The sequence below is a fragment of the Haliotis cracherodii genome, unplaced genomic scaffold (genome assembly GCF_022045235.1).
Source record: "Haliotis cracherodii isolate W230 unplaced genomic scaffold, xgHalCrac1.p SCAF_11, whole genome shotgun sequence".
Classification (NCBI taxonomy): Eukaryota; Metazoa; Mollusca; class Gastropoda; order Lepetellida; family Haliotidae; genus Haliotis; species Haliotis cracherodii.
Window position 1 is genome coordinate 25,593,552 of NW_027266266.1, and position 22,966 is coordinate 25,616,517.

The window sequence follows — 22,966 nt, forward strand, 5'->3', positions numbered from 1 at the left end:
TTTAGCTATGAGCAAATTATTTCTTGTGATTTTTTTACAACAAACTTGTATGTTATTCTCTGGCAATGGAGGCATATTGGTGAACATTTTAGTAAAATAATACAACTGTTAAAAAATGTTATTGGTGAATTTAATTAATAAACTGTAAATAATGTAAAACTATTTCTTAAGATCTAAGATTCCTTAAGTAAACACAATAAAGCAATTATTGAAAACATATTATCTAATCAAGTGTTTCATAATTGTTCAAATTAAGTATTGGATGCGATATCAAAGTCAGATTAATATGATTCGGATGCAGGACTACCCAAATGAACTGTAAGTGATACACGGTACAACATCCATGTACTGTGTATAAAACCTAGCTTGTTGACTATTGCTAAAAGACATATTTCTTTTTAAATAATATATTTATTCAAAGATCAGGATGAAACTGATTTTCAGTATCATAATACATAACTATACAACGTATTTTAAGATGCAAGAATTTTCTAAAAAAAAAGGCAGTATCTCATAGTATCGCTCAGTCACTCGCTGGTCAGGTATTATCCAGGGCCCAGTGTATTCTGTAATAGAATAAATTATATGTTTCTCAATTAATTTGATATATAACTGTGATGAATATCGAAATATATCTAACCCATTATGGATGTAAATCTTTTAGAATTAGCCAGATTTTTTAGAAAGTTGTCATTATTTGATAACTGATCAAGAACTAGTGTTTTTTTAGGCTGTTGGCTATGTACACACTGTTCAAGATTGGGTTAAGCCCATGTTGAAAATGAGATTCATGTTAACTTACCCTTGCCCTGCCTGACATGATTGGCTCGTTGTAATACCTTTCTCTATATCGGCAATCGTGACTTCCTCATTGGATATACCACGATATAGGACATGTGCCTCATTTTCACTAACCAATTTCAGTTTTACAAATAAGAGATAATCCAAAACAAGACCCATGGAGATCCGAGGTAGAATAGGTCTTCAGCAACTCATGCTTGCCGTAAAAGGCGACTATGCTTGTCGTAAGAGGCGACTTACGGGATCGGGTGGTCAGGCTCGCTGACTTGGTTGATGCATGGCATCGTATCCCAGTTGCGTGGATCGATGGTCATGATGTCAATCACTGGATTGTATGGAATCGAGTATTTACAAATGGCTGGAATATTGCCAAGTGCGGCGTTAAAAACAAACAAACAAACAAATAATCCAAAAACAAAATAGGTATAACCCTCCTTTGAAGATTTTTCGGACAAAGGACTGTTTACCAAAATATCCAAATGCCAAATTCATCGACCGCGCAATCAGCCTTCACCATTGGCGATTGGGACCGGGGCGTGGGAGCGTGGGGGCGTGGGGGCGTGGGGGCGTGGGGGGTCTGATTCTCCATTGTACTGATCTTAGTGTAAACGGAGTAAAGACATCAACTTCTAACAACAGTGGATCGTACAAAAAGCTGATAACGTACGTGTAATTTGAATGTCAATGCTCCACAGACTTGGATGAACGTCATACCACTCAGACATGTCGAGTGTTTAATTCCTTCATAAAATCCCCGTTCTTGGCACCCTTTCAGATGTGACCTTAAAGTTCGGTTGGGGTGTAGTTCCCCACGTGACAAGTATTGCCTTTGGAGGGTCATGTCAGCGCAGAACACCATGGGAAGCGGATTGATATGGATGATCATTGCCAGGTGAAAGGATTATTGTGTTGTTCGATGTTAGAAATAGACATTTTACGAGCAGGTTTTCCAAGGGTGCTTTTGGTGAACTTCATATTTGACACACTTTCCTGGTTGCATTTATTCAACTACATCTTTTTTTGCAGTGACTTCAGAAGAGTCATGAGACTTTTGGGAAGTCTTGCAGTTTTTACCATCTACCTTTGCTCTTATGCAGAAAGTCTCAGCAGTCACGGGTATGCTCTCCCATTCCCTCACTCGGATATCAATAAATTAAATAAAACATATTAATATATGTTTCAGATAGATCATTTTGTAGCAGTGCGTAATTTACTTCAAAAATACATGGTTTCTAAATTACATTTTATGCAGGTATATTCAATCGAATGGTATATATGCATTATGGGGAATAAACACATGGTGGACAAGGTGTCGTGAGTAATTAATGAACTAGGAATGACGGACAGATTTCAACTGTATATTGGAATTCATTATGATGATGTGTTACAGTAAGTATATATTTATGATTGCCTTCTCATTTGTCAATACTTTAGCAACTGCTATACAAAGTGAAGAATATATACGGTTTTTGTCTGTTTCAGTAAAAATGTCTGTCACCACACAGTGACATTCAAAGTTGCGACCCAGGAGCGTTACCATGTGCACTGTAAATTCCTGGGTTTGGGAAGATGCACTAGGTATCGGACAAAGTACGTAAATTGTGATGTATTATAAACCTTTTTGAACATAAGCGAATTATTTAATGAGATGTCCTTTTTTGGTCTCCAATTGTCAGTGTTTTGTGGGATGTATTTATCTGATAGAAACATAATTCCTTTGTGCTTTCATTGCGACTGTCTTTAATGTTTCCCCTCCCACGTTATGAGTCTCTTTTCTCAAGTCTCATGATGTTAGTTTCCACATATCTTTGTGTAACTGACCATTTGCAATGGCATTACCTGCTCAATATGCGGTTGCAGATTCAAAGCATGTTAGTTTCACTAATGGAAATGTTTTCTTATTTATACCTTAAAATGTGGAGTGCCCAATTTAATATCTACAATTTTCTTAAAAAGGACAGACAATAAATTCGGTTTTGAGATTCTTGGTGACCCCAATACGCAGGTGAACGCCATGAATACGCGATACCCTGATCTGTTGTGAAAAGTGATGTGTTGTGTACAAAAATCTAAAATATGTAAAGCCATATGGTCCAGTTATCACAAGTATTATTATTCTCCAGTTATCAGGAAAATCATATGGTCGTATGTACACTGCCCTTGATTATACATGTTATGGTATAAATGTACTCCAATTATGTATTTGCAGATACGTCACTAACTCACGTATAGTGTATGAATGCTGTCCAGGGTGGAGGTCTAGCAACAACGTAGACTGCAGTTTAGGTACTAATGTGTCCTATCCCCATGTGTACATTCCATACATGTCTTTAAAAGTTAATATCATGTGATATGGATCGCAATATATACAATAACATGGATCAGTTTTGTGTTGTTCTCTACCTGTGAAGATATTCGCGAGTGTGTGTCTGGTGTGTGTCCTTTCTAGCTAATTTTACAAGAGTGACTGGTTACGTTTTATGTTTCTGTGTGTGAGGAAAAGGGGATCGGTTGGTCAGGCTCGGTGACTTGGTATGATGCAAGCCATCGTATCCCAAGTGCGTAGATGCGGTGCGGTACAGGATGTCTTTCAAAAACATTGTCTGCAGATCAGTTATGTGCGTATGGCCTGGCGTGCCATATCCCTTTATCTCCGTTACTGGGTCGGTATATATGTACAAGAAGATCTCTGGCCAGATTTGGTTTGTTATCTACAAGTGATGATATCCGTAAGTTACTGGGTATATAGTGTGTGTCCTCAGTAGCTAATTTGCATTAGTATCAGAGAGTGACTGGTAAGAAAACATGGTTCTGTGATTCTTAGTAATTGGCGACTGTATGTTATCGTTTAGATCCTTCATCGTCCTTTTTAAATGCAACGTTCTTTCCTTTTTGTCGGCATCTGGGAGGCGTGGTCGCAGTCCACGTATGGACAATATCAGCAACAGATTTAGATTTCAGCTTAACATTTGGTTTAACTAAAGCACGAAATGTCTACGATCAGAAATTGGTTTTCGTGTTTGATAATCACGACTGATTATATATTTATATTTATACATATTTATCTAAATGGTGAACAAATCTCTCTTTAAAGGGAGCGTATCTTTTTGAAACAAACTGTTGTGACACTGTTGTCTCCTCCAGCCATCTGTTACGGCAGGGACAAGCGTAATGGAGCCTGCAGCGAGAAAGGAAGCTGCGTGTCACCAAACAGTTGTTCCTGTCAGACTGGCTATACTGGAGCTCAGTGTGGTAAGTGTCAGTTATAACACCCGTTTCAAGGCATGTCTTATCGCAGCTGCGACTAATTGTCTAGCCGTGGACGGACTGCTGGTGCTGGTGTTTGGACGGATACAGATACAGATTTTAAAAAACATATTTTACCAAACGGAATATGTTGCATTGAAAGTTGATAGTGGGTTGCAACCAAATACTTAAATACATCACAGCTCTGAATGAAAAATGTGTTGTTGTTTTATACTAATAAAGCCGAAGTGTGTTTTTTCAGGTGAAAACAGGTCTTCTGTTTCATATTAAGATCAATGGAGAGGGACTATATATTATACGCAATACCATATGACAAGAAGGATGACTTTCCACTTTTCAACTTCCCCTTTATGTTGATCAATATTCAATCAGCTCCAGCCTGTGGTCTATATATCACAACTTCTGAGTTATATTGACCATGGTAATTCTACGAATATCTCATAGAGAATCATATACATCTTGCTCAAACGTTGACCAGTGCTACAATATTCGAGGCCATGATAGACATGTTGAGGGCATTTCCATATGTGATGCTTCAGTGACATAAATCATATGGGTTAAAATAGGTGGATAGTAAACGTTTAACAACTTGAGAATCTGTGAATGTAATTGTTGATGTGAGTGATCATTAATTTGTATTCGGGCTAATTTACTTTGGAAATGTTTTGATTCAAAGCTATGCGTTCATAATTAGAAGTGTATTAAAGTTTGCTTCGATGGAAAGTAAAATCAGGTCTTATTGCAGAAAAATGTCTTGATGCGCGTGGAGATCCCGATCATTCCATCTGGTGGCGAAATAGGGATAATCCCGACTGCGCTCGTAAGTATCCTTGTACAAACACCCATAAGATTAAAATACCTTTTCACACACGAGGCATTTATTGCAAAGTAAGCATACTGCTTGACAAATACTGTTCTGTCAAAGCTCCATGTAAACAAAATATGCAAAAATATGGAATTTAATTAAATTTTTACTACTGGTTTTTCATAACAAGATGTTGTCGAAACTTTGTCGTTTTCCATTGAAGTGACTTGTTCGTGGATGAACCAGTGGTGTTGGCCTGGCGACTGCCCAGAAGACAGATTCAAGACATCCTGTAGATGTCGCAAGGGCTTTGTGAAGAAAAGCACCAGCAGCTACACAAAGTGTGATCGTGAGAAGAATAACTGTTTTCCAAATTTAAATTGTTATTACAGTTATTGTTAGAGTTACACTAATGGCACACACATTATGTTTAAATTCCCCCAACATTTTACATTCTTCCTTTCAAAGGTGCTATGATACAAAATGCATGGGTACGTGAATTTGAAATAACTGAACAGGATACATGTGAATGGTCATGTAGCGCAAAACAAATTAGAAATTAAGAGAGAAAATTCTCATTTCCAGTTGTTGAGAAGCCCCAACTTCTAACGTGTCGCATTGGGATGACCGATATACAGAACCGCGTGAGAAACTCCACACATGGCTCTAACACTGGATGTCAAAACGAATCCGATACATATGTCAACCTGCATCCCGAATCTGTCTACCTTCAGTTCAGCTCAAAGTTCGACGACATTTACATTAAAAATCCCCCAAACTACATCTCTCAGCAAGGATACGGAATAGTTGCTTCAAAGGCGACATGGACAAAGAGATCTGTTTCTGGTACGTAGTCTTTAGTATTTTAAAAACGTATATGACATTCTAATTGTATTCATCTAATAACATTAAATAAAACTTCGATGATTTTGAAAAGAAATGAATTGTTGTTTTCCGTCTTAAGAATAACGTTGTGTTGTGTTGGACATCATGTTGAACATAAAGAATAAGAAGCATTTACAATTTTAGGTTTGACGTAGTTCCTTATCATCATAATATAGTGGTTGATTTTAGACTGAAGGGTATATGTACTTAGATGAAGGAAGTGATGGCACTGTTACAGTACCTAACATTAATGCAATCCAATCCTGTAATAGATAGACGGTGTACATATAATGATCTGCATTAATGTATGTTCTCATACAGGACATGAATCTAGCCTGTCCACAATTAAATTGTCTGGCGGAAATGACTGCTCAAAAGCACTTGGGAACACTTCACCATCTCCATCCTTGACATGTTCAAGGACTGTATCAGCACCGACACGAATGCATGATGGAGAATGGTATGAACACATGAGAAAACAGTAATGAACTTCTAGACAATGTGAAATTTCAGGATAGAATATTTAGGCAAGAAGTTCAGGCATCCCCGTATGGACCAATTGCTCTCCCCACACTTCTGATCTATGTATTCATGTATATGAGATTTTCTGCGAAAATTTGGCGAAACCAAAATAAGGGATTTTGGCCAAGAGGTTTTATTTAATTTTTATGTATATCAAAGCTTGATGTCATGAAATAAGTGTCAAATAGCCAACCCTCTTCCCCTTACTAGTATTTACGTCTTGAACTAGAAATGAAAGACACCTATTTTAAGTTTAGATCTGAAACTAAAGATTGAAAAAGAACCAACAAGACTATGGCAAGACCGTGCATGTCGTTCTGCTAATATTTCAAAGGGTGTCATTTGAATCACGCTCAAAAGTTGTCTTAGTAACTGAGACTGTTCGTGGCTATACTCTCGACGGGGGTTGAATTACCGTAAAATTATTGTCCCACTGAGAGGGTATGCAAGACTACCTCTTTCAAAATATATGTATATCTACCTCTATTTTAACTGCAGAATATTTGTTCACTTTTAATCTCTGGCTAAACTCGGAATAATCGCCAGTAACTTGGAGAAGTGTAAATCCTGCTGGGGATCCATGCATGTAGCAGAGGTACCGTAAGTCCCCTTTGTCTCTAGTATGGTGATTTTAACCTTGTTGCTGGATCTATAGCGCCATTTTTTATCTTGTGTTGTATCTCAATAATCATATATTTTTAATGTTCTACAACTAGTTGTAAGTCGATCTGTGGTATATTGCTAGTTATTATACTGTCCTTCGTCCCTATTTTGACTTGATCATATGTTTCCATATTTATTCAAGTGAACACTTGCCTTGCCTGGCCACTGGTAGGGCCATTTTACAAAACACTTAGTCTCATCAGTAATCGACAGCAATTCATAAATACATTTAATCAAACTTTTAGATTTCTTACGAATATGATAAATGGTTTTGTCATTTTTATTTATGTTCCTAATATTTCTGACAATTTCAATGTACTTATGATACTGACTTTTGCAGAGCAATAATTGTAACACATTTCGTGAGACTGTTAACAATTGCCATCCATGTTTTATCTTCTGAAATGTAAACATCAACGACATCATTCGTCATGATGCTCACAGATTCATGGTTAACATGGAAGGGTAGTTTCGTAATGTGCCTGAAGAATTCTTCCAACAGAAGATAAGGTTTTAATTCCCCACATAATTCCGAACGCGTAAAATGTAATCAAGGTGTCATACATTTACTGGCATGTAATATATGTTTATGTGTCACCAGGCTGTGCATACAATTTTCGGCAACTGGAGGAGGATTCTACAAATATCAAGACTTTGATAGACACTACAAAGGAATCCAGACTTACACTCCACAAACGTCCACCAAACATCTCTGTTTCCGGTATGATATAAGTAAACCTACACACTGCTCCAAGCTCAGAACGGGGCGTTGTTCCTCACAGCCACTAGAACTATCAACCCGCATAACGCGTACAGGTGTGTCAGAAAATTACAATATTCACATATTTTATCTATACCTTGAAGATCTCTTTATATCCCACATACTGTGTAATGCATCTTTTCATTTCACTTGCATACATGTATAAGGAACATGTTTATGTATATTTATTTCCTATGTAGGTTCGATCCATGTAAAAACCTCTGGCTGGACAGATCCAATACCGACAGGTGGAAAGTCTGATACAGCATCCGGATTAAAATACATTAAACTACAGGTTCTCAAGACTACAAATAAACAAAATATGATTGATGTCCTGCACACGCCGCTTAAAGGTTTGGATCTAACGTACAACACGTCTGTGTTGGACAAATCCATCAACCTCCCCAGCGCATATGGTCTATATGCAGTCATTCTGGAGGTTCTTGACAAGGCTGGAAACATTCAGTATGTGCGACGATTGGTGCTGCACGACAGCTTATCTAAATTGATAAAAGTTTCATCAAAACCTCTTCGGGTTGTGTCAGCAACACCGAAATCGAGCTACAGATGGCAGACAAGCCTTAGACCCGTGTGCATTGACTGGAAAGGCCGTTACTACAATGACAAAATGAAGGCAAATAAATTGTTGAATCCAGTTCGTCCCCAGGCAGAAGTGACACGTGATTTTGACCAAACTACTGGGACGCTTCCGATATCAGGGACTTACAATATTGATGGCATCATTGAGGTTATGTATTCTTTCTCTGTAAACCAGGTTGCACATACCACGCCACACTGGACAAAGGTTCCTCACTTTACCAACCAATCTCTCTGCATTTCACCTCAGCTAGCTGATGGTGACACATGTGATATTTCAATAAGGCTCAAAGACATAGCAAACCACTATATAAATGAAAGCGTACATGTTAACATTGACTCGACTGGTCCAGATATATCAAACATGTGGCTCGTCAAGGATGGAAACAAGCAGGTGTATGTTCACGACAATCCCGACCTTTCTGCCATGGTGCTTCAGTTTGATGTCATGGACCCTCACAGTGGCGTGACGTCTGTGGAGTGGTATCTTGGTACAAAAGATTCATCAGACGACCTTGGCCAAGGTGTGCTGCCAGTGGAGAAACTGAATGGAACGGTAACGATGCAATATTCTCATAGGTTTTGGAATTATAATAGCAGTTCATAATGCATAGTTTGAAAACAAGTTACACTTTCTTCCGTGCTGGATGTTCTCTATGCAGTTTAAAGTGTTGATAAATCATCAAGTATGTATTTCTATGCATGAACAGGTAATGACAGTGCAATGTCATTAATGCATCTTAGATCAGTTTCCTTTGCATCAGCATCATAAAGTGAACTATATATGCAATCTTATATGTTAAAAAAGCTATAGGAAACATTACATATAAAAGAGAAATACTGAACAGAAGTGCTTTACATATATCTGATTTGTCTGCATTACTATTACAGGCATGTGCATCCCGTTCCGGCTGCTACTGCCCATCCGTTGGGGAGTGTCAGTATCACAACTACACTGTGAATCTGAATAAGCTGGTGGCGAACAAAGCCAATGGCGCTCAGCACAACCAGGCCGTCTACTTCACAGTCAGGGCAACAAACGGGGCATATCTGCAGAGTATCGACCACTTGGACATCCTTGTGGACACCTCTCCACCTGAAGCAGGGACTGTAAAGGAAGGAGCAGTAGACGGCCCTGATGTGGAATACACGAGTGAGAATACTGTATTGGTCAACTGGGCAGGTTTTATTGACCACGAAAGTGGCATCGGCCATTACCTGGTCAGCCTGGCCCCCACGTGTCTGACGCTGGATGAAATGAAGAACATGACAGACACCATCCGTATTCCAGGAAGCATGAATATCGCACAACTTACAATTCAGAAAGCAATGAAAAAATATCATACAACCGTTGTAGCCTTCAATAATGCTTTCAGTCCTTCAAAAGCTGCCTGTTCTGATGGGATCATTAAGGATACATCATCTCCATCACTTGGCAATGTGACACTGAAAGGGGCACAGACATCACAGGAACATGTCGAATGTCTGAATGGCGATCTCTGGGTTGTCACAAGGAATCTGACACTAAAATCGGTTGAAAAGACTAGTAAATGTTCACAGAGATGCAAATCCAAGTCAACACCAACTATTGCTAACGTATTTCCAAAGAGTTATATTATCGTGAATGATACAGAATTGGCTGATAGTCTTTGTGGATCCCTTGGCCCTATTGCTGATTCTCTAATCTTTCTTCCATCTGACAAAATAGATCTACACTGGAACTACCCAGAAAATGGAGGTCACTTAAAAGATGTTTTCGTAGGTTTTGGATCTGACAAGTCAACAACTTATGACCCAGATATCCTGGACTACGCATCGAGTAAAGGACGCCATTCCTTTAAGCTGAACCATGCAGGGTTTGCGGGGAAGAATATTTTCTACATATTTCTAAAGGCAGTGAATAGGGCTGGAACGAGTGCTGTTGTAACATTTGGACCAGTGATGATTGACAACACACCCCCAGTCATCACTGAGAAAATAACACCAAAATCTAGCGGCGATTTTGTTATGATCTCATGGCACAATGATACGTTTGCCGACCCAGAGCAGCAGGATTCCCAATTTACAGTTCTTTACAGAATTAGTAAGTTATTACCTTTAGGATGTCTTTAAATAACTATAATATCAACATTTGATACAAACTGTTTCCTTTTTAAATGATGTGATTTACATGGTGAGAATAGGACTGAGAATAAATATTTAAATGTTTATAATTTAACAAAAGTTGAGAAAAACACACTTTTCGGAATTATTATGAAAGTTGTCTGATTTTGAATTAAACACATATACAAATGTAAATGTAAACAATGCAATTTTGGAGGTTTTCTGGACGATTCTTTGAATATTATCAAGACATTGATTTAAGATGCAGGAAAAGTCAATGATATGAAGTGCTAATACTCATTGGCAGTACTTTTGGATTCGATCATGTCTCTAGATGACAGAGACTATTGTCCAACATATGAACATGCCCACTTTACAACATAAGTTTGGCTTTGAGCATTATTGGACGCAATCATATTGTTTGTGTATTAAACCATTAACTTGTATATGTTTAATTTCAGTGCATAATGGACAGCATGTAACACCTATTCTCCAAACACCAAAACACATCACGAAAACCTGTCAGATCCATGGCCATGCTGGTTGTATCAGATATCCTATCAAAAGACTAAAAGAGATGGACTCGGAGCTAAACAAACCATTTCTGTTTGAACTGTATGTATACAATTCTGCAGGCCATTTCACTATCGTCAACACAGAGAAGATTACAGTGCCATCCAGATTCCCACCAGGACATGGGATAGTGTATGACATTGACCCAATGCACGAGGGTGGGAAGGATGACGTTGACTTTCATTCGACACTAAAGAAGTCATGTGTCAGGTGGAATGGCTTCAGTCATCACCGAAATGTCCAGTTTGAAGTGGCGCTGGGGTCTTCTGCAAATGGAAGTGACATTAGTCCATTCAGACATGTAAACAACGAAAGTGCATGTGTAACTGCACCAGGTCTAAAGCCACGTATGAAGTATTTTGCCACAGTAAGAGCGACTTGCTCTGGGGGAACATCGTATGCCTCATCTGATGGTTTCATCATTATTGATCAACCAAATGATGATCGATATATCCTTGAAGTCTTTGATGGAACAGCATGTGACGATCACAGTTCTGAAACATCTGGACTAGTCCCTGAAACAAGCAGGTCTTACAAACCAGCTGCATCTCTCCATATTGGTCAGAGATACATTGTTGAGTTTCGACCTTCTCTCAATGGAAAAATTACGGCACATGATGTTCTCTCAATGTCAAGCATAAACGTTGGTGGAAAGAAGAAGAACACATATCAGTTTGTACCTTTGACACATTACCCTCGGTTCAACATAACCAATTCTGCTGACGACATCAGCAACTCAACTATTCGCATGTGCTCTCTAGACATTGATTACAACTTGTCCAAGAACAAAGTGTCTTCTCACTGGCACTATGATGGGCCATGGAAGGTGCTTACAACTCATTTTGAAGCTGCTCTGAAAGAAAGAATGCACTGTGCAAATAATTCACAATGTTATAAAACCCTGTCAACTGTTTTTGTAAACAATAGGACTGATTATGCAGACTTCATGGATATTGTCCTTGAACATGGCAAGGTGTATCACGTGTATGTGAGGCCCTGTTTTGACACAGTGTGTTTACCATGGAAATCTTCAGATGGTGTTAAGGTTATCTCTGGACTACCAAAAGTAACAATTACACCAACTTTCACCACCAGAGCTAAATCCTCGTGTCATGATGTGGCAATTCATGTTGACAGTGTTAAATGTGAAGAAGAACCGGGAGATTCAGGGACGCTCATCTACCAGTGGGCTGCTACAGATAAACATAACAATCCGTTTACATCCTGGCAAACTGACCAGTCACTCGCCAAAGGACAGGTAATACATATGCTCAAGTTTTGTATTTTGACGAATTGTCATACATGCGACCTTTGAATACCAGAAATTGTCAAACTCATTTCGTGATCTTGTCTTATCATTTTTCCCAGTCTGATGTCTGTCTGGAGGACCATATTGAGTCACGCAGTACCATCAACATATGCGTCAGAGTCATTTGTCCATCCGGGCTGTCTGATACGTCCTGTCAAACTCTTCATCACACCAGAAAACAGGGAAGCAGGCTTGTTGAAGTGGACCAGAATGATATTCAGGAGATTAAAGAAATGATTGACAAGCTGGAGACTGGGAATATTTCTTCATTTGAAATTGATGTTGCTGAATCTAACATCAAACTGGTTGGTGTAATGGGTGGATTAGAAGGCAAAAACGCATGGTACCTGATGAAAGAACCACACATTCCAAGTACATGTAAAGCTGATGACAAATGCATCACAAGTGTAGATGCTGTAGGGCCTGTTGCTTATTTCCATGATCTAGAGTTACTGGACGGTGTGAAATATTACATATGTATGCAAAGTATGCCTATCGCACAAAACAGCTCAAGGATATCAGAATGTGGGGATGGTGTTATCATTGATGACCTTCCCCCTAAACAAGGCGAAGTTCGGGTACTGAACCTACGAAATGGATTTCTCACAGAATGGGATGTTTTGGTGATAGATTGGTCCGGATTTAGAGACCAAAAATTGTTCCTCAAGGACACTGATTCAGGCATCTCTTATTATTCCTATGCCATAGGTACGTAAGACAAATTTAGGCATGTCTGGAAATATGTTTATAACATAAATTTATTTAGATAGGGTACGGACCCGTGAAGATCCGGGGTAGAATAGGTCTTAAGCAACCCATGCTTGCTGTAAGAGGCGACTATGATTGTCGTAAGAGGCAACTAAAGGGATCGGCTGGTTAGGCTCGTTGATGTATGTCATCGTATCCCAATTGCGTGGAGCGATGCTCATGATGTCAATCACTGGATTGCCTGATCTAGACTCGATTATTTACAGTCATATAGCTGGAATATTACTGAGTGCGGCGTTAAACAACAAACAGTAGCATTCAAGGCCTTTGTAAAGCTTTTAAAAAGGGACGTTGTATAGAGATTGAAAGTCATTTTCTTATGTCATCAACGATATACAGGCTTGATTCGAGTATCGCTTGATTCTGTTTCGAGCTTCTTATAGATGCATTCAATGCGTTTGCCTTGAATAATGTTCATATACTCATTTATTCTAATTGTATTAATACACTGTAACCAATTTACACATGTTTCAAGGTACCTATCCAGGAGGACAAGATGTTCAAGCCTTCACAAATGTTGGCCTTGCACACAACGCACATATACCAAACATCACCTTGGCAAATGGCGAAACCTTCTATGTAACGCTGAAAGGTAAGTTCCATCTATTTATTGCCAATGGAAAAGTCGCTTTATTAAGTAGAGATTCAGTAGAAGGGTAAGACTATTCTGCATTGCACATACTGTGTTGTTACGGCAGCAGAACTGCTGTGCGGCGTGAGGAAACAAATATTTTTGCAAACTGTATGAGAAGCGGATGTTAGCCGCCGGGCAGGCCATTCTCTCCTTTATCGCGAAGACTTGGTGTCATCACTTTCACATGCAATGGAGCGAGTTTCGGCGCATAATCGAAACTGATTATTTTCTGTCGCTGACGTTTAATTTTTACTTCATACAATGTTATAGAATGGAATGTCCTGCATGCACTGGTGAAAGCAAATTATTACTGTTGTTCGGTGGTTATTTCCATTTCAGCTTTTGACCGACTTGGACACTCAACATCAGCAACCTCTGATGCTGCTCTGGTTGATGTTACACCACCTAAGACAGGCGACATCTTCATTGGTGACATTCTTGAGAGCCATAGTGTGGTGTCAGGAGACAGGTTGACTGTCCATTGGGCAGGATTCGAAGATCCTGAATCTGGCATCCTTTCAACATATCTCGCCATTGGATCGACCATCACTGGAGCACTGTCACCTTTCAAGAAATATACAGGAACATTTGCAGACATCAACATGAATGGATTTACAGATGGCCATGAGTATTTTGCGAGAATAATGGTACAACAAATGTACATGTTCCCATCCTGATAATGTAACTTTTCTGTTAGTGTGTAAATTATCAATGTTTATTAGTTTCAACAAAATCAGTAAATGAACTATTGTGTCACATGATTTTCTGGTTTAACGATTACTTGATTGTCTTTTGTATTTACAGGAAGCCGTCGTATGGCAGGAATACTGGCTGCGACGTTAGGCAATACTTACTTTTTTATGCAAATTGTGTAAATGACGGATGCTACAGGAAAAGCGGGAGATGCCTGCGCTGTTGGTGTCATCACGGATTTCCTGTGGTTCAAATTAATTTTCACAGCTATTTCGCCCTCCACGCCAACCTCGACTGGTTATTCTCTTGCATTGACAATTTATATTTTCCTGAGATAAAAATGAAATACCATTAACTTACTAGTCAAACATGTATAAATGTGAATGATCAGGTTAAAATTGTGTGATAGAATTAATAAGGATTTTTTTTCAGATTACAAATCGAGCTGGCATGACTTCTATGGCGGTTTCCAATCCCTTCACCGTGGACACGTCACCTCCTTCAATAGGTGTTGTTGCAGATGGTGAAAAGGGGGTAAGGGGTCTTGACGTTTTTATTTGTTAAAATATGTACCGAAAAGCCATGAATTCCAAGAACTTTACCTTCATTAGGTAGAATATATATGGTCCACACAGTGACATAAATTACAATATGCAACTATCTGTCCTTACAAACAGCTAAGGCGCTGTCGGGTAGCCTAGTGGTTAAAGCGTTAGCTCGTCACGCCTAAGACCCGGGTTCGATTCCCGACATGGGTACAATGTGTAGCCCATTTCTGGTGTCCCCCGTAATATTGCTATAAGAGGCGTAAAACCATACTCACTCACACACTACAAACAGCTAAGGCCAAAACCTGAAGGCGTTGACAAAACGTATATAGTGTACATACCTAGTATACATTGCTCGACTGCGGGTTACATAACATTGGTAAATGTTCTATATTTTGTACGTGCCACAGGACGTCTATACGCTGTTATTTATTATCTGCATGTACATATTAATATTTTGTATATGTCAGTTTGATTTTGTAAATATGTTTCAGTATGAGCTAGATTACCAGACTACCACTGGCAGGTACTCCTGTTACTGGTCCGGGTTTGATGATCCCCACTCTGGACTTATGTCCTTCCATGTTAGCGTTGGGACTCAGCCTTATTTGGACGATGTTCAGACCACAACTCATGCTGGTCTGGGATCAGGTATGTTTCTATACACCTCCTCGTGTTTACATGTACTGTAGACACTGTGAAACCAAAGGCCAGATTCAACAATATCTACTGACACAATATCAGTTGCAAACTTTTTTCATGCAACATACTTTAGACACTGGATGTGATTTGGTTCGAATTTTGGTGTGAATCTTTATAAATTAAGTTCAGTAATGAAGTGCCTACATAACACTCACAAAATGTTACAGATGTGCTTCCCTCAATACACAAGTAAGTATTTCTGAAATGATTAAATAATGCCGTGTTCTTTGCAGAGCTGTCATGGGCAGGAGACTTGCCTGTCGGGATACAGCTCTACTGCAGTGTTGAGGCGTGTAACCATGCAGGTCTTTGCTCAAAGTCTGCATCAGATGGGATCATTCTCGACAACTCGCCTCCAGTACCTGGCATGGCCTTTGTGGGACACGATGGACAGCACCACAAATATCATGGACACGTGTAATTATATTCAATATTCTGCAGTTATGCATTATACGTTAATGTCAAAACGTTGTGGCAACCTTATGTTTACATTGTCCCAATGTCACCTGCATGCAACGCTATTCTGTGGACTCCCATTTATGTTGTCACAACGTTTTAGGAACGTTGTAGTTATGTTGTATGTTGATGTTGAAGTTTACGTTTCAAAATACACATGATCATGACAATTAGTCAGACACTGTTACCCTTTATGCGTGTACAGTGTGCAGCAGGAAACAAAATATGAATGGAGGACTTGGTAATTAACACTTTATCTTCAACTTTTAGTCATGTAATATGAGCGTTGAACTTCAAGAGACAGTTCTGTAGATTTTTAGAAAACTTGCATACTGATTTGCAAGAAACTTCTTTCTTTGATTCTAAATTCCATTTCATTGAAAGACCATCAAGAGGTATATAGATCATGGAATTAAACAACTGCACTTACGTTTACATAATTTCACAACCCCTTGTGTGTAAAGTGTTTCTCAATGCATCAAACATTTGTGTTGGCATCTCCTGGAATGCTCGTTCGTTTCATGCTAAACGGATTTCAGAACATAGTCTGGATTTACCCATTATATATATATATATATATATATATATATATTACGATTAACAATGTGTTAATAATGGGTAAATCCAGACCCCGTTCTGAAACCCGTTTAGCATGAAACGAACGAGCATTCCAGGAGATGCCAACACAAATATACAAAATATATATTATGTCTTCAGCTTCGTTACGTAATGATAACGTTTGTTTTTTTTGTCAAATCATATTTTCAAATGTATACTTCCATTTTCATACATACAATATTAAGAGATGGTTATATCAATAGCATTGTGTGATGACCGTAGCAGAACTTTTTCACAAAGTAAAATGGTAACGTTGTCAAATACGTTGTGAAATACTGTTAAATCGCGACTTAATGCCCACGTTGTAAACACGTTATATCATGACCTTACCAATCCAAATGCATTGTGGTTTCTGGGACAGTGCGCAGTGTTATCGTTGATATTAGTCAAACTTCATGCACTAAAATATCCATAGAATCGCTCTGCATTGTGTTGTAGTTCAATCCTTGATCATCTTACGTTACATGTATTATTGGTATTTCAGTTCCACTCTTACCGCACAATGGTTTGGATTTGAGGACCCAGAAACAGGAATCAACCACTTCGACTGGTGTGTTGGAACATCACCGGGAAAATGTGATGTCCTTCCAAGTATCAGCAACCTCCTTTCTGACTCAGTTCTTAAAACTGGCCTTAAGCTGCCATCTGGTCATCCCCTGTATGTTACTGTGAATGCTACAAACCCAGCAGGTCTAGTGGCCACATCCACTTCAGACAGCTTCATCGTGGATACATCTCCACCAGTAGCAAAAGAGAAACCTACGTTTACATCACCCTACTCTAAAAACATATCTGCTGTGAATGTGCAGTGGGAGAACTCCATGCTTCATCTTCGATGGAAGTTCACAGACGTTGATAGTCCCATTCAAAGGCACCTAGTATCACTGTCTACTCATAATGATGGAGCATCTGCTGTTGAAAGTATTCATCTGGGCACTCAGGACTCCACCACCATCCTCTTTGAAGCAGGGAATCTAATGAGAAGTGGAGATGTCTACACCGCCACTGTCACCGCCTGTAATGCTGCAGATCTCTGCTCCACAGCCACAAGTAACCAGATTCGTATAGATTCTACGCCCCCACAAATGGGAGGATTCAAATCCCCTCTGGCATGGGAAAATGCCATTGAGAAAGGTGTAAGCAAGACACGTGTAAACCTGAAATGGCTTGGTTTCGTGGACACTGAATCTGGAATCCAGGTCTATCATATCTCTGTCAGTCGAACATTTGATGGCAATGAGTTGTCGAGAGGGATCGTGGAAATGAAACATGACAATAATTCCACTGAACAATCATCTTCCTTCATACTCAGTGATCAGATCAAAACTGGAGAAAATATCATTCTGACGATCTCAGCAACAAACACCGCCGGCCTATCAAGTGGAGTTGGTAAGATGACTGTGGCAGCTGTTGCCTCTGATGCGAAACATACAAAAGGGACGCTGGAACTTCAACGCCACTCATGCTCAGTTCATTACTGCACTGGCGACTGCACATGTGGCATTTTAGGACAGCACTGTCAACTAAATTCCTCTAAGCAGGAATGTCCTGGTCCTACCACTAAATGGAAGAGTACTGATGTTGTTGTACATCTTGGACTAGAGTCAGATACTACAGTTACCAGCTCATCATCTTGTCTGAACGCTCATTGGGAAGCCTCATCGTCACAAGTTTTGAACAAAATCACTCGATTTCAGTGGAGCTTTGGGGAAAAGGAAGACCGACCAGAAAATGATACCTTAACGACTATATGGCGTGATGTAGGGAAAGGTACAAGCGTCATACACTGCCTTCCTAACGGGGAGTCCTTGCACCATGGTACAGAATATACCATCTACGTGAAAGCCTGGTTTAGCTTTAGTGAATATGCTGTGTTCCAGTCTCGTAGTATCCTGGTTGACCACACACCACCTGCAGTTCAGAGGGCTAAGTCACCTCTAGATTCAGATGTGTCTTGTAAAATGGACTTTGAGTATTTCAGTCATGGACAACCAATAAGAGCATGTTGGGAAGGCGTATTCAACGACACACAAACGACATTGAAAGGCTTTGAAATTTCGCTGGGCTCATCACCAGGAGGTATGTAAATATCTTGATTGCAAAGATTTACGCCTGTCGCAAAAATCTGCGAGACGCACCTGTGTTATGGTTTCCCTCAATAATAAGATGACACATTATATGGCTTTAATACACCACAGGATAATATTAAACTCAAACACTAAAAGTGTTTTGACAGACATTTAATCTCAGCTACTCTTATCATAAATGTAATGATAAAACGTAAATAATGGCCAATATTTTATCTACCTCACAATTACCAAATGGACAAGATGATATTGATGACCACTCACGCATAAATACCTTGAACATTAACGGTATTGTTTTCTCTGATTGTAGGAGATGAAATTATACAAGCAAAGTTCACGGGTAATGCAACGTCCTATCCGATCCCTGTGGGACTCCTAAAAGGTGGTACGAAATACTACAGTAGCATCAGGGCAACCAACTCGGCCGGTCTGCAGACTGTAGCAGTGTCTGATGGGTTTGTAGTTGATGATGCACCACCTGTAGCTGGCGTAGTCTTCAACACTGACCGCCACAAGAACATCGAGTTTCAGTCATCCAACACAACACTGAAGGCTTCGTGGCATGGATTTGAAGACTATCATTCCTATGTTCAGAGGTTTGAAATCGCAGTTTTAAAAGAAGGAGAACATATCCAGGACTCCATGTTCAAGTACCATGGAATGGAAAATGAGATCACCATAGAAAATCTGAAACTAGAAGAGAAGAAGAGGTATCGCATTGCAGTCAGAGCAGTTGATGCTGCAGGCCTTCGCAGTAGTACTGCTGAGTCTCCAAGCATACTGATTGACACATCAGCGCCTAAGGCGTTTAAATGCATATCGTTTCATGACAAGAAATTGAGCTTTACTAGACGTAGGTACCAATCACGTCAATACGACGCAATAGCGCTAAACGCCGTTGAGCATCTGCAGGAGAATACATTCTATCACATCACAGTGAGAGGCGTCTTGGACATTCATATGTCTCGTGTCATTTTCTCACTTGGCAGTCTCCATATTCCGGCTATGTTTGAGAGAAATATCTCAGTAATACAGGCCTCACATAGTTTCCTGGTCTCACATTCTGGCCTTACTAACATTACTATATCAATTACAGGGACTAATGCATCACATGCCGTCGATGTGCAACTTGGGGTGTGTCAAAACGTAGCAGAGACTGAGCCAACAGATGCCATAACAGTTTGGCAAATCCGACCGTCTGTTGTTGCTGTTTGTGCCAGGGTAATAGATCATGAAAGCGGAACAAGAAGTGTGTGGCTTGGAGCAGGAACAAGCAAGGGAGGGTACCAGATCCGTGCCTTGTCTCCAACGTCTGTCAGCAACCATGAAATGATTCTGGTGGAAGAGCCACATGGTAGCCCTGTTCATGTCACGGTGATGGCCGAGAACAATGCTGGTCTCAGAACCATCTTCACATCCAAGCCAATCACCATCGACCATACTCCACCAAAGATGACTACTTCACAAGCAACGGCCGCTTTTCAAACGCATAACGTCTTTCTTAAGATGCGTTGGCAGGTTGAAGATGCGGAAAGTGGAATAAACACGTGTCTGTGTACATATGGTAATAGGGGTGTTTTCTACCATCTACTCACTAAGAGTACAGTTATTACAATTATTACTGGTGTATATGACATGAAAAATATAATGCATAACGAATTTATGCTTTTGAGCGATGCTGAACCAATAATAGTCAAGTGCCATGTTGGACCAAGCACTATAAATCTTAACATCTTAAAACTGCATGATTAATGGCTTCTTAGAATGAACTTTTTGGTCAGTATTGAAACATATCAAAAAGTTATCAACATGTATACGGCTACAAATTCTCGCATAGGATATATGAAGTTGTAATCAATTTACTGTTCACAGGCGCACACCCTCTGTCCTATGAAGATCACACATGGGAGAAGTCACAGAGCTTGACTCACTGCGAACTGAAGAACATCTCTGCCCCTCATGACAGTGTTCTGTACGTGTGGGCCCGTTGCATCAACAACGTAAACTTGGAGACAGTTATCAAGTCACAGCCTCTGCATCTTGTAAATCCTCCTCCTGCTCTTCTACAGAACTCTCTGAAAGTCATTGTGGACAATAAGATACCCTTTCCCTCCAAAGTCCAGGCATACACTGACCGTGTGGAATTCGCTTGGCAAGAAGCGAATACTCCTTGGATCGGTACCTATGAATGCCGCCTTCTCGAACATGGTAAACCTGTAGCAAATTGGGTATCTACAGGAAAGAAGACCTATGCAACACTTGACGGGTTGAGTCTACGAGATGGACATGTGTATGACATCCAGGTCCGCGCTGTGAATGCGGGGTCCCAGTACAGCAATGTTCTCAACAGTACCATAGCAGTCGAGAGCCGGTCGCCCTCGACCACAGGTACGCATGAATACTTTGTAGGATGATAACAGGTGAAAGATTGAAGACATCCTTAGGGCATTGATATTATTGTTATTGTTATGAAGACAGTTGAAGTCAGTATGGTAGAAATTTTGAAACAATATGAGTGTTAGAAGTATTATGACAATCATCAGTTGAATATTAATAACATATTTGTTTTGTTCAGGGGTCAAGCCGACAGCGACACTGGTGAAAGGACACCTTAACGTAGACTGGCCAAGAGTATTTGATGATTTGAAGATGCAAACCAGATATGAGACAACCATTGGAACTAGACAAGGATTTAATGACATTGTTAGAAACAGAGTTTCCTTTGACACACATCTGACAACTATCACCCATGCAAATGTACATGAAATCTTTGTGACAATCAAAGCAAATTTTGTAACTGGGAAGTTTGGCATATATTCCCACGTTGTTTCTCTACATTAACTACCGTATATGCCTGACCACAGAACTGACTTTAAAGGACCCAATACGTCGATGGATGTGGTTGCTTCTCTATATCATAAATATTCTAGATAACCTTTCTGAACGGAAAATATATAACTCGAATATATTATTCGCTATAGTTTGTTAGTTGCCGTGCTTTTTATTTTAATAAAAGGAACGAAATCCGAGCATGGCTGTCTTTCAATTCAAAATCATATGTGCATATGCACTACTCTACTATCGGGTATAAAGTATGAGGTCAACCACAGAAAAATAAATGAAATTGTTGTTTAGGACATCCACAAGCTACTAACTTACAGTTCTCAACAGAAGACCCGTTCACCAAACTCGGACCTGATTGGCTTGCCGTGTCACGTGCTGTGATCCATGGGTATCGCCATATTGAAAGGGGCCATCTCATGTTTACATCTCAAATTATATATAGATTATACATTGTCCAGAAGAGGCCGCAGCTTCAACGTCACCACAGAAAACGTACATACACAACGTTCTCCCACACGACAAGTATGTATGACAGTAGGTCAAGAGCATGTTTACACATCTTTAACCACACACGCTGTATTTTACTCCAACAGTACCGCGTCGCTATATTAGTGCAATAATCTTGAACGCGACGTTAAACCCCATTTCACCTTCACCTCCAACAGTACGTTCTTGTGATGAACATAAAAGATGGCAGTTGTCCTTTGTATGAACTCTTCTGATATCATTTGCTATGGAATCCTGGAGGAGATACTGTCGCATTATCACCCTTACAAATACGAGCAATGCGTATCAAAATAAACCAGTACAACCAGTACAACAAACGCCATGCTCTTTGTCGCGATGTGAATAATATCCTTGATGTTTACTAAAGTAAAGTATATTTCAAGGCCATTATGTGTGTCATCATTTGTAACGTTGTCACATTGTAGCCAAATGTGATTTGTGAGAAGAGAGAGGTTAATATACGCGACAATGCGACATACTGGTAATGTGGCGTTGTCTCCCATTTCCATTAATCATAGGCACGTGTAGTAAGTAAATTAATGGATAACAATACTGCAGTGGTCCTTTGTTAACTACAGTGATTATATAAGTACCAATGGCAATGTCAATTGCTTTTCTCAAAATTAAACAAAACAGCAGAGCAAAAGCAAACTCATTTTTTTCTGTTTCATATAATTTTTGTCCCCAGGGGACAATGAGTAAGTCGTTTTAGACACATGCATCACTCAGGGCACTCCTCCCACAGCAAGTTGACACACTGTGAAAAACTTGCTCGCTCGTTCACATCGATGAATACGCTGTGCAGAGTTGAGTCCTCTTGGCGT

At 39.7% G+C, this 22,966-nt stretch overlaps 1 protein-coding gene across 1 annotated transcript; it reads left to right on the forward strand.

The window, feature by feature from the left end:
- Nucleotides 1-1,819: 1,819 nt before the first annotated feature.
- On the forward strand, nt 1,820-21,820 carry LOC139455640 (uncharacterized). Its single transcript, XM_071237195.1, has 22 exons — nt 1,820-1,917; nt 2,284-2,391; nt 3,011-3,087; nt 3,946-4,053; nt 4,814-4,888; nt 5,097-5,222; nt 5,459-5,719; nt 6,080-6,218; nt 7,545-7,759; nt 7,904-8,856; nt 9,192-10,383; nt 10,865-12,234; nt 12,345-12,993; nt 13,529-13,645; nt 14,027-14,334; nt 14,813-14,914; nt 15,423-15,579; nt 15,864-16,047; nt 17,189-18,783; nt 19,102-20,355; nt 20,664-21,179; nt 21,367-21,820. The coding sequence occupies exons 1-22, from the start codon at nt 1,844-1,846 to the stop codon at nt 21,630-21,632; spliced, it is 9,846 nt and encodes a 3,281-aa protein (XP_071093296.1). The 5' UTR covers nt 1,820-1,843; the 3' UTR covers nt 21,633-21,820.
- Nucleotides 21,821-22,966: the final 1,146 nt, after the last annotated feature.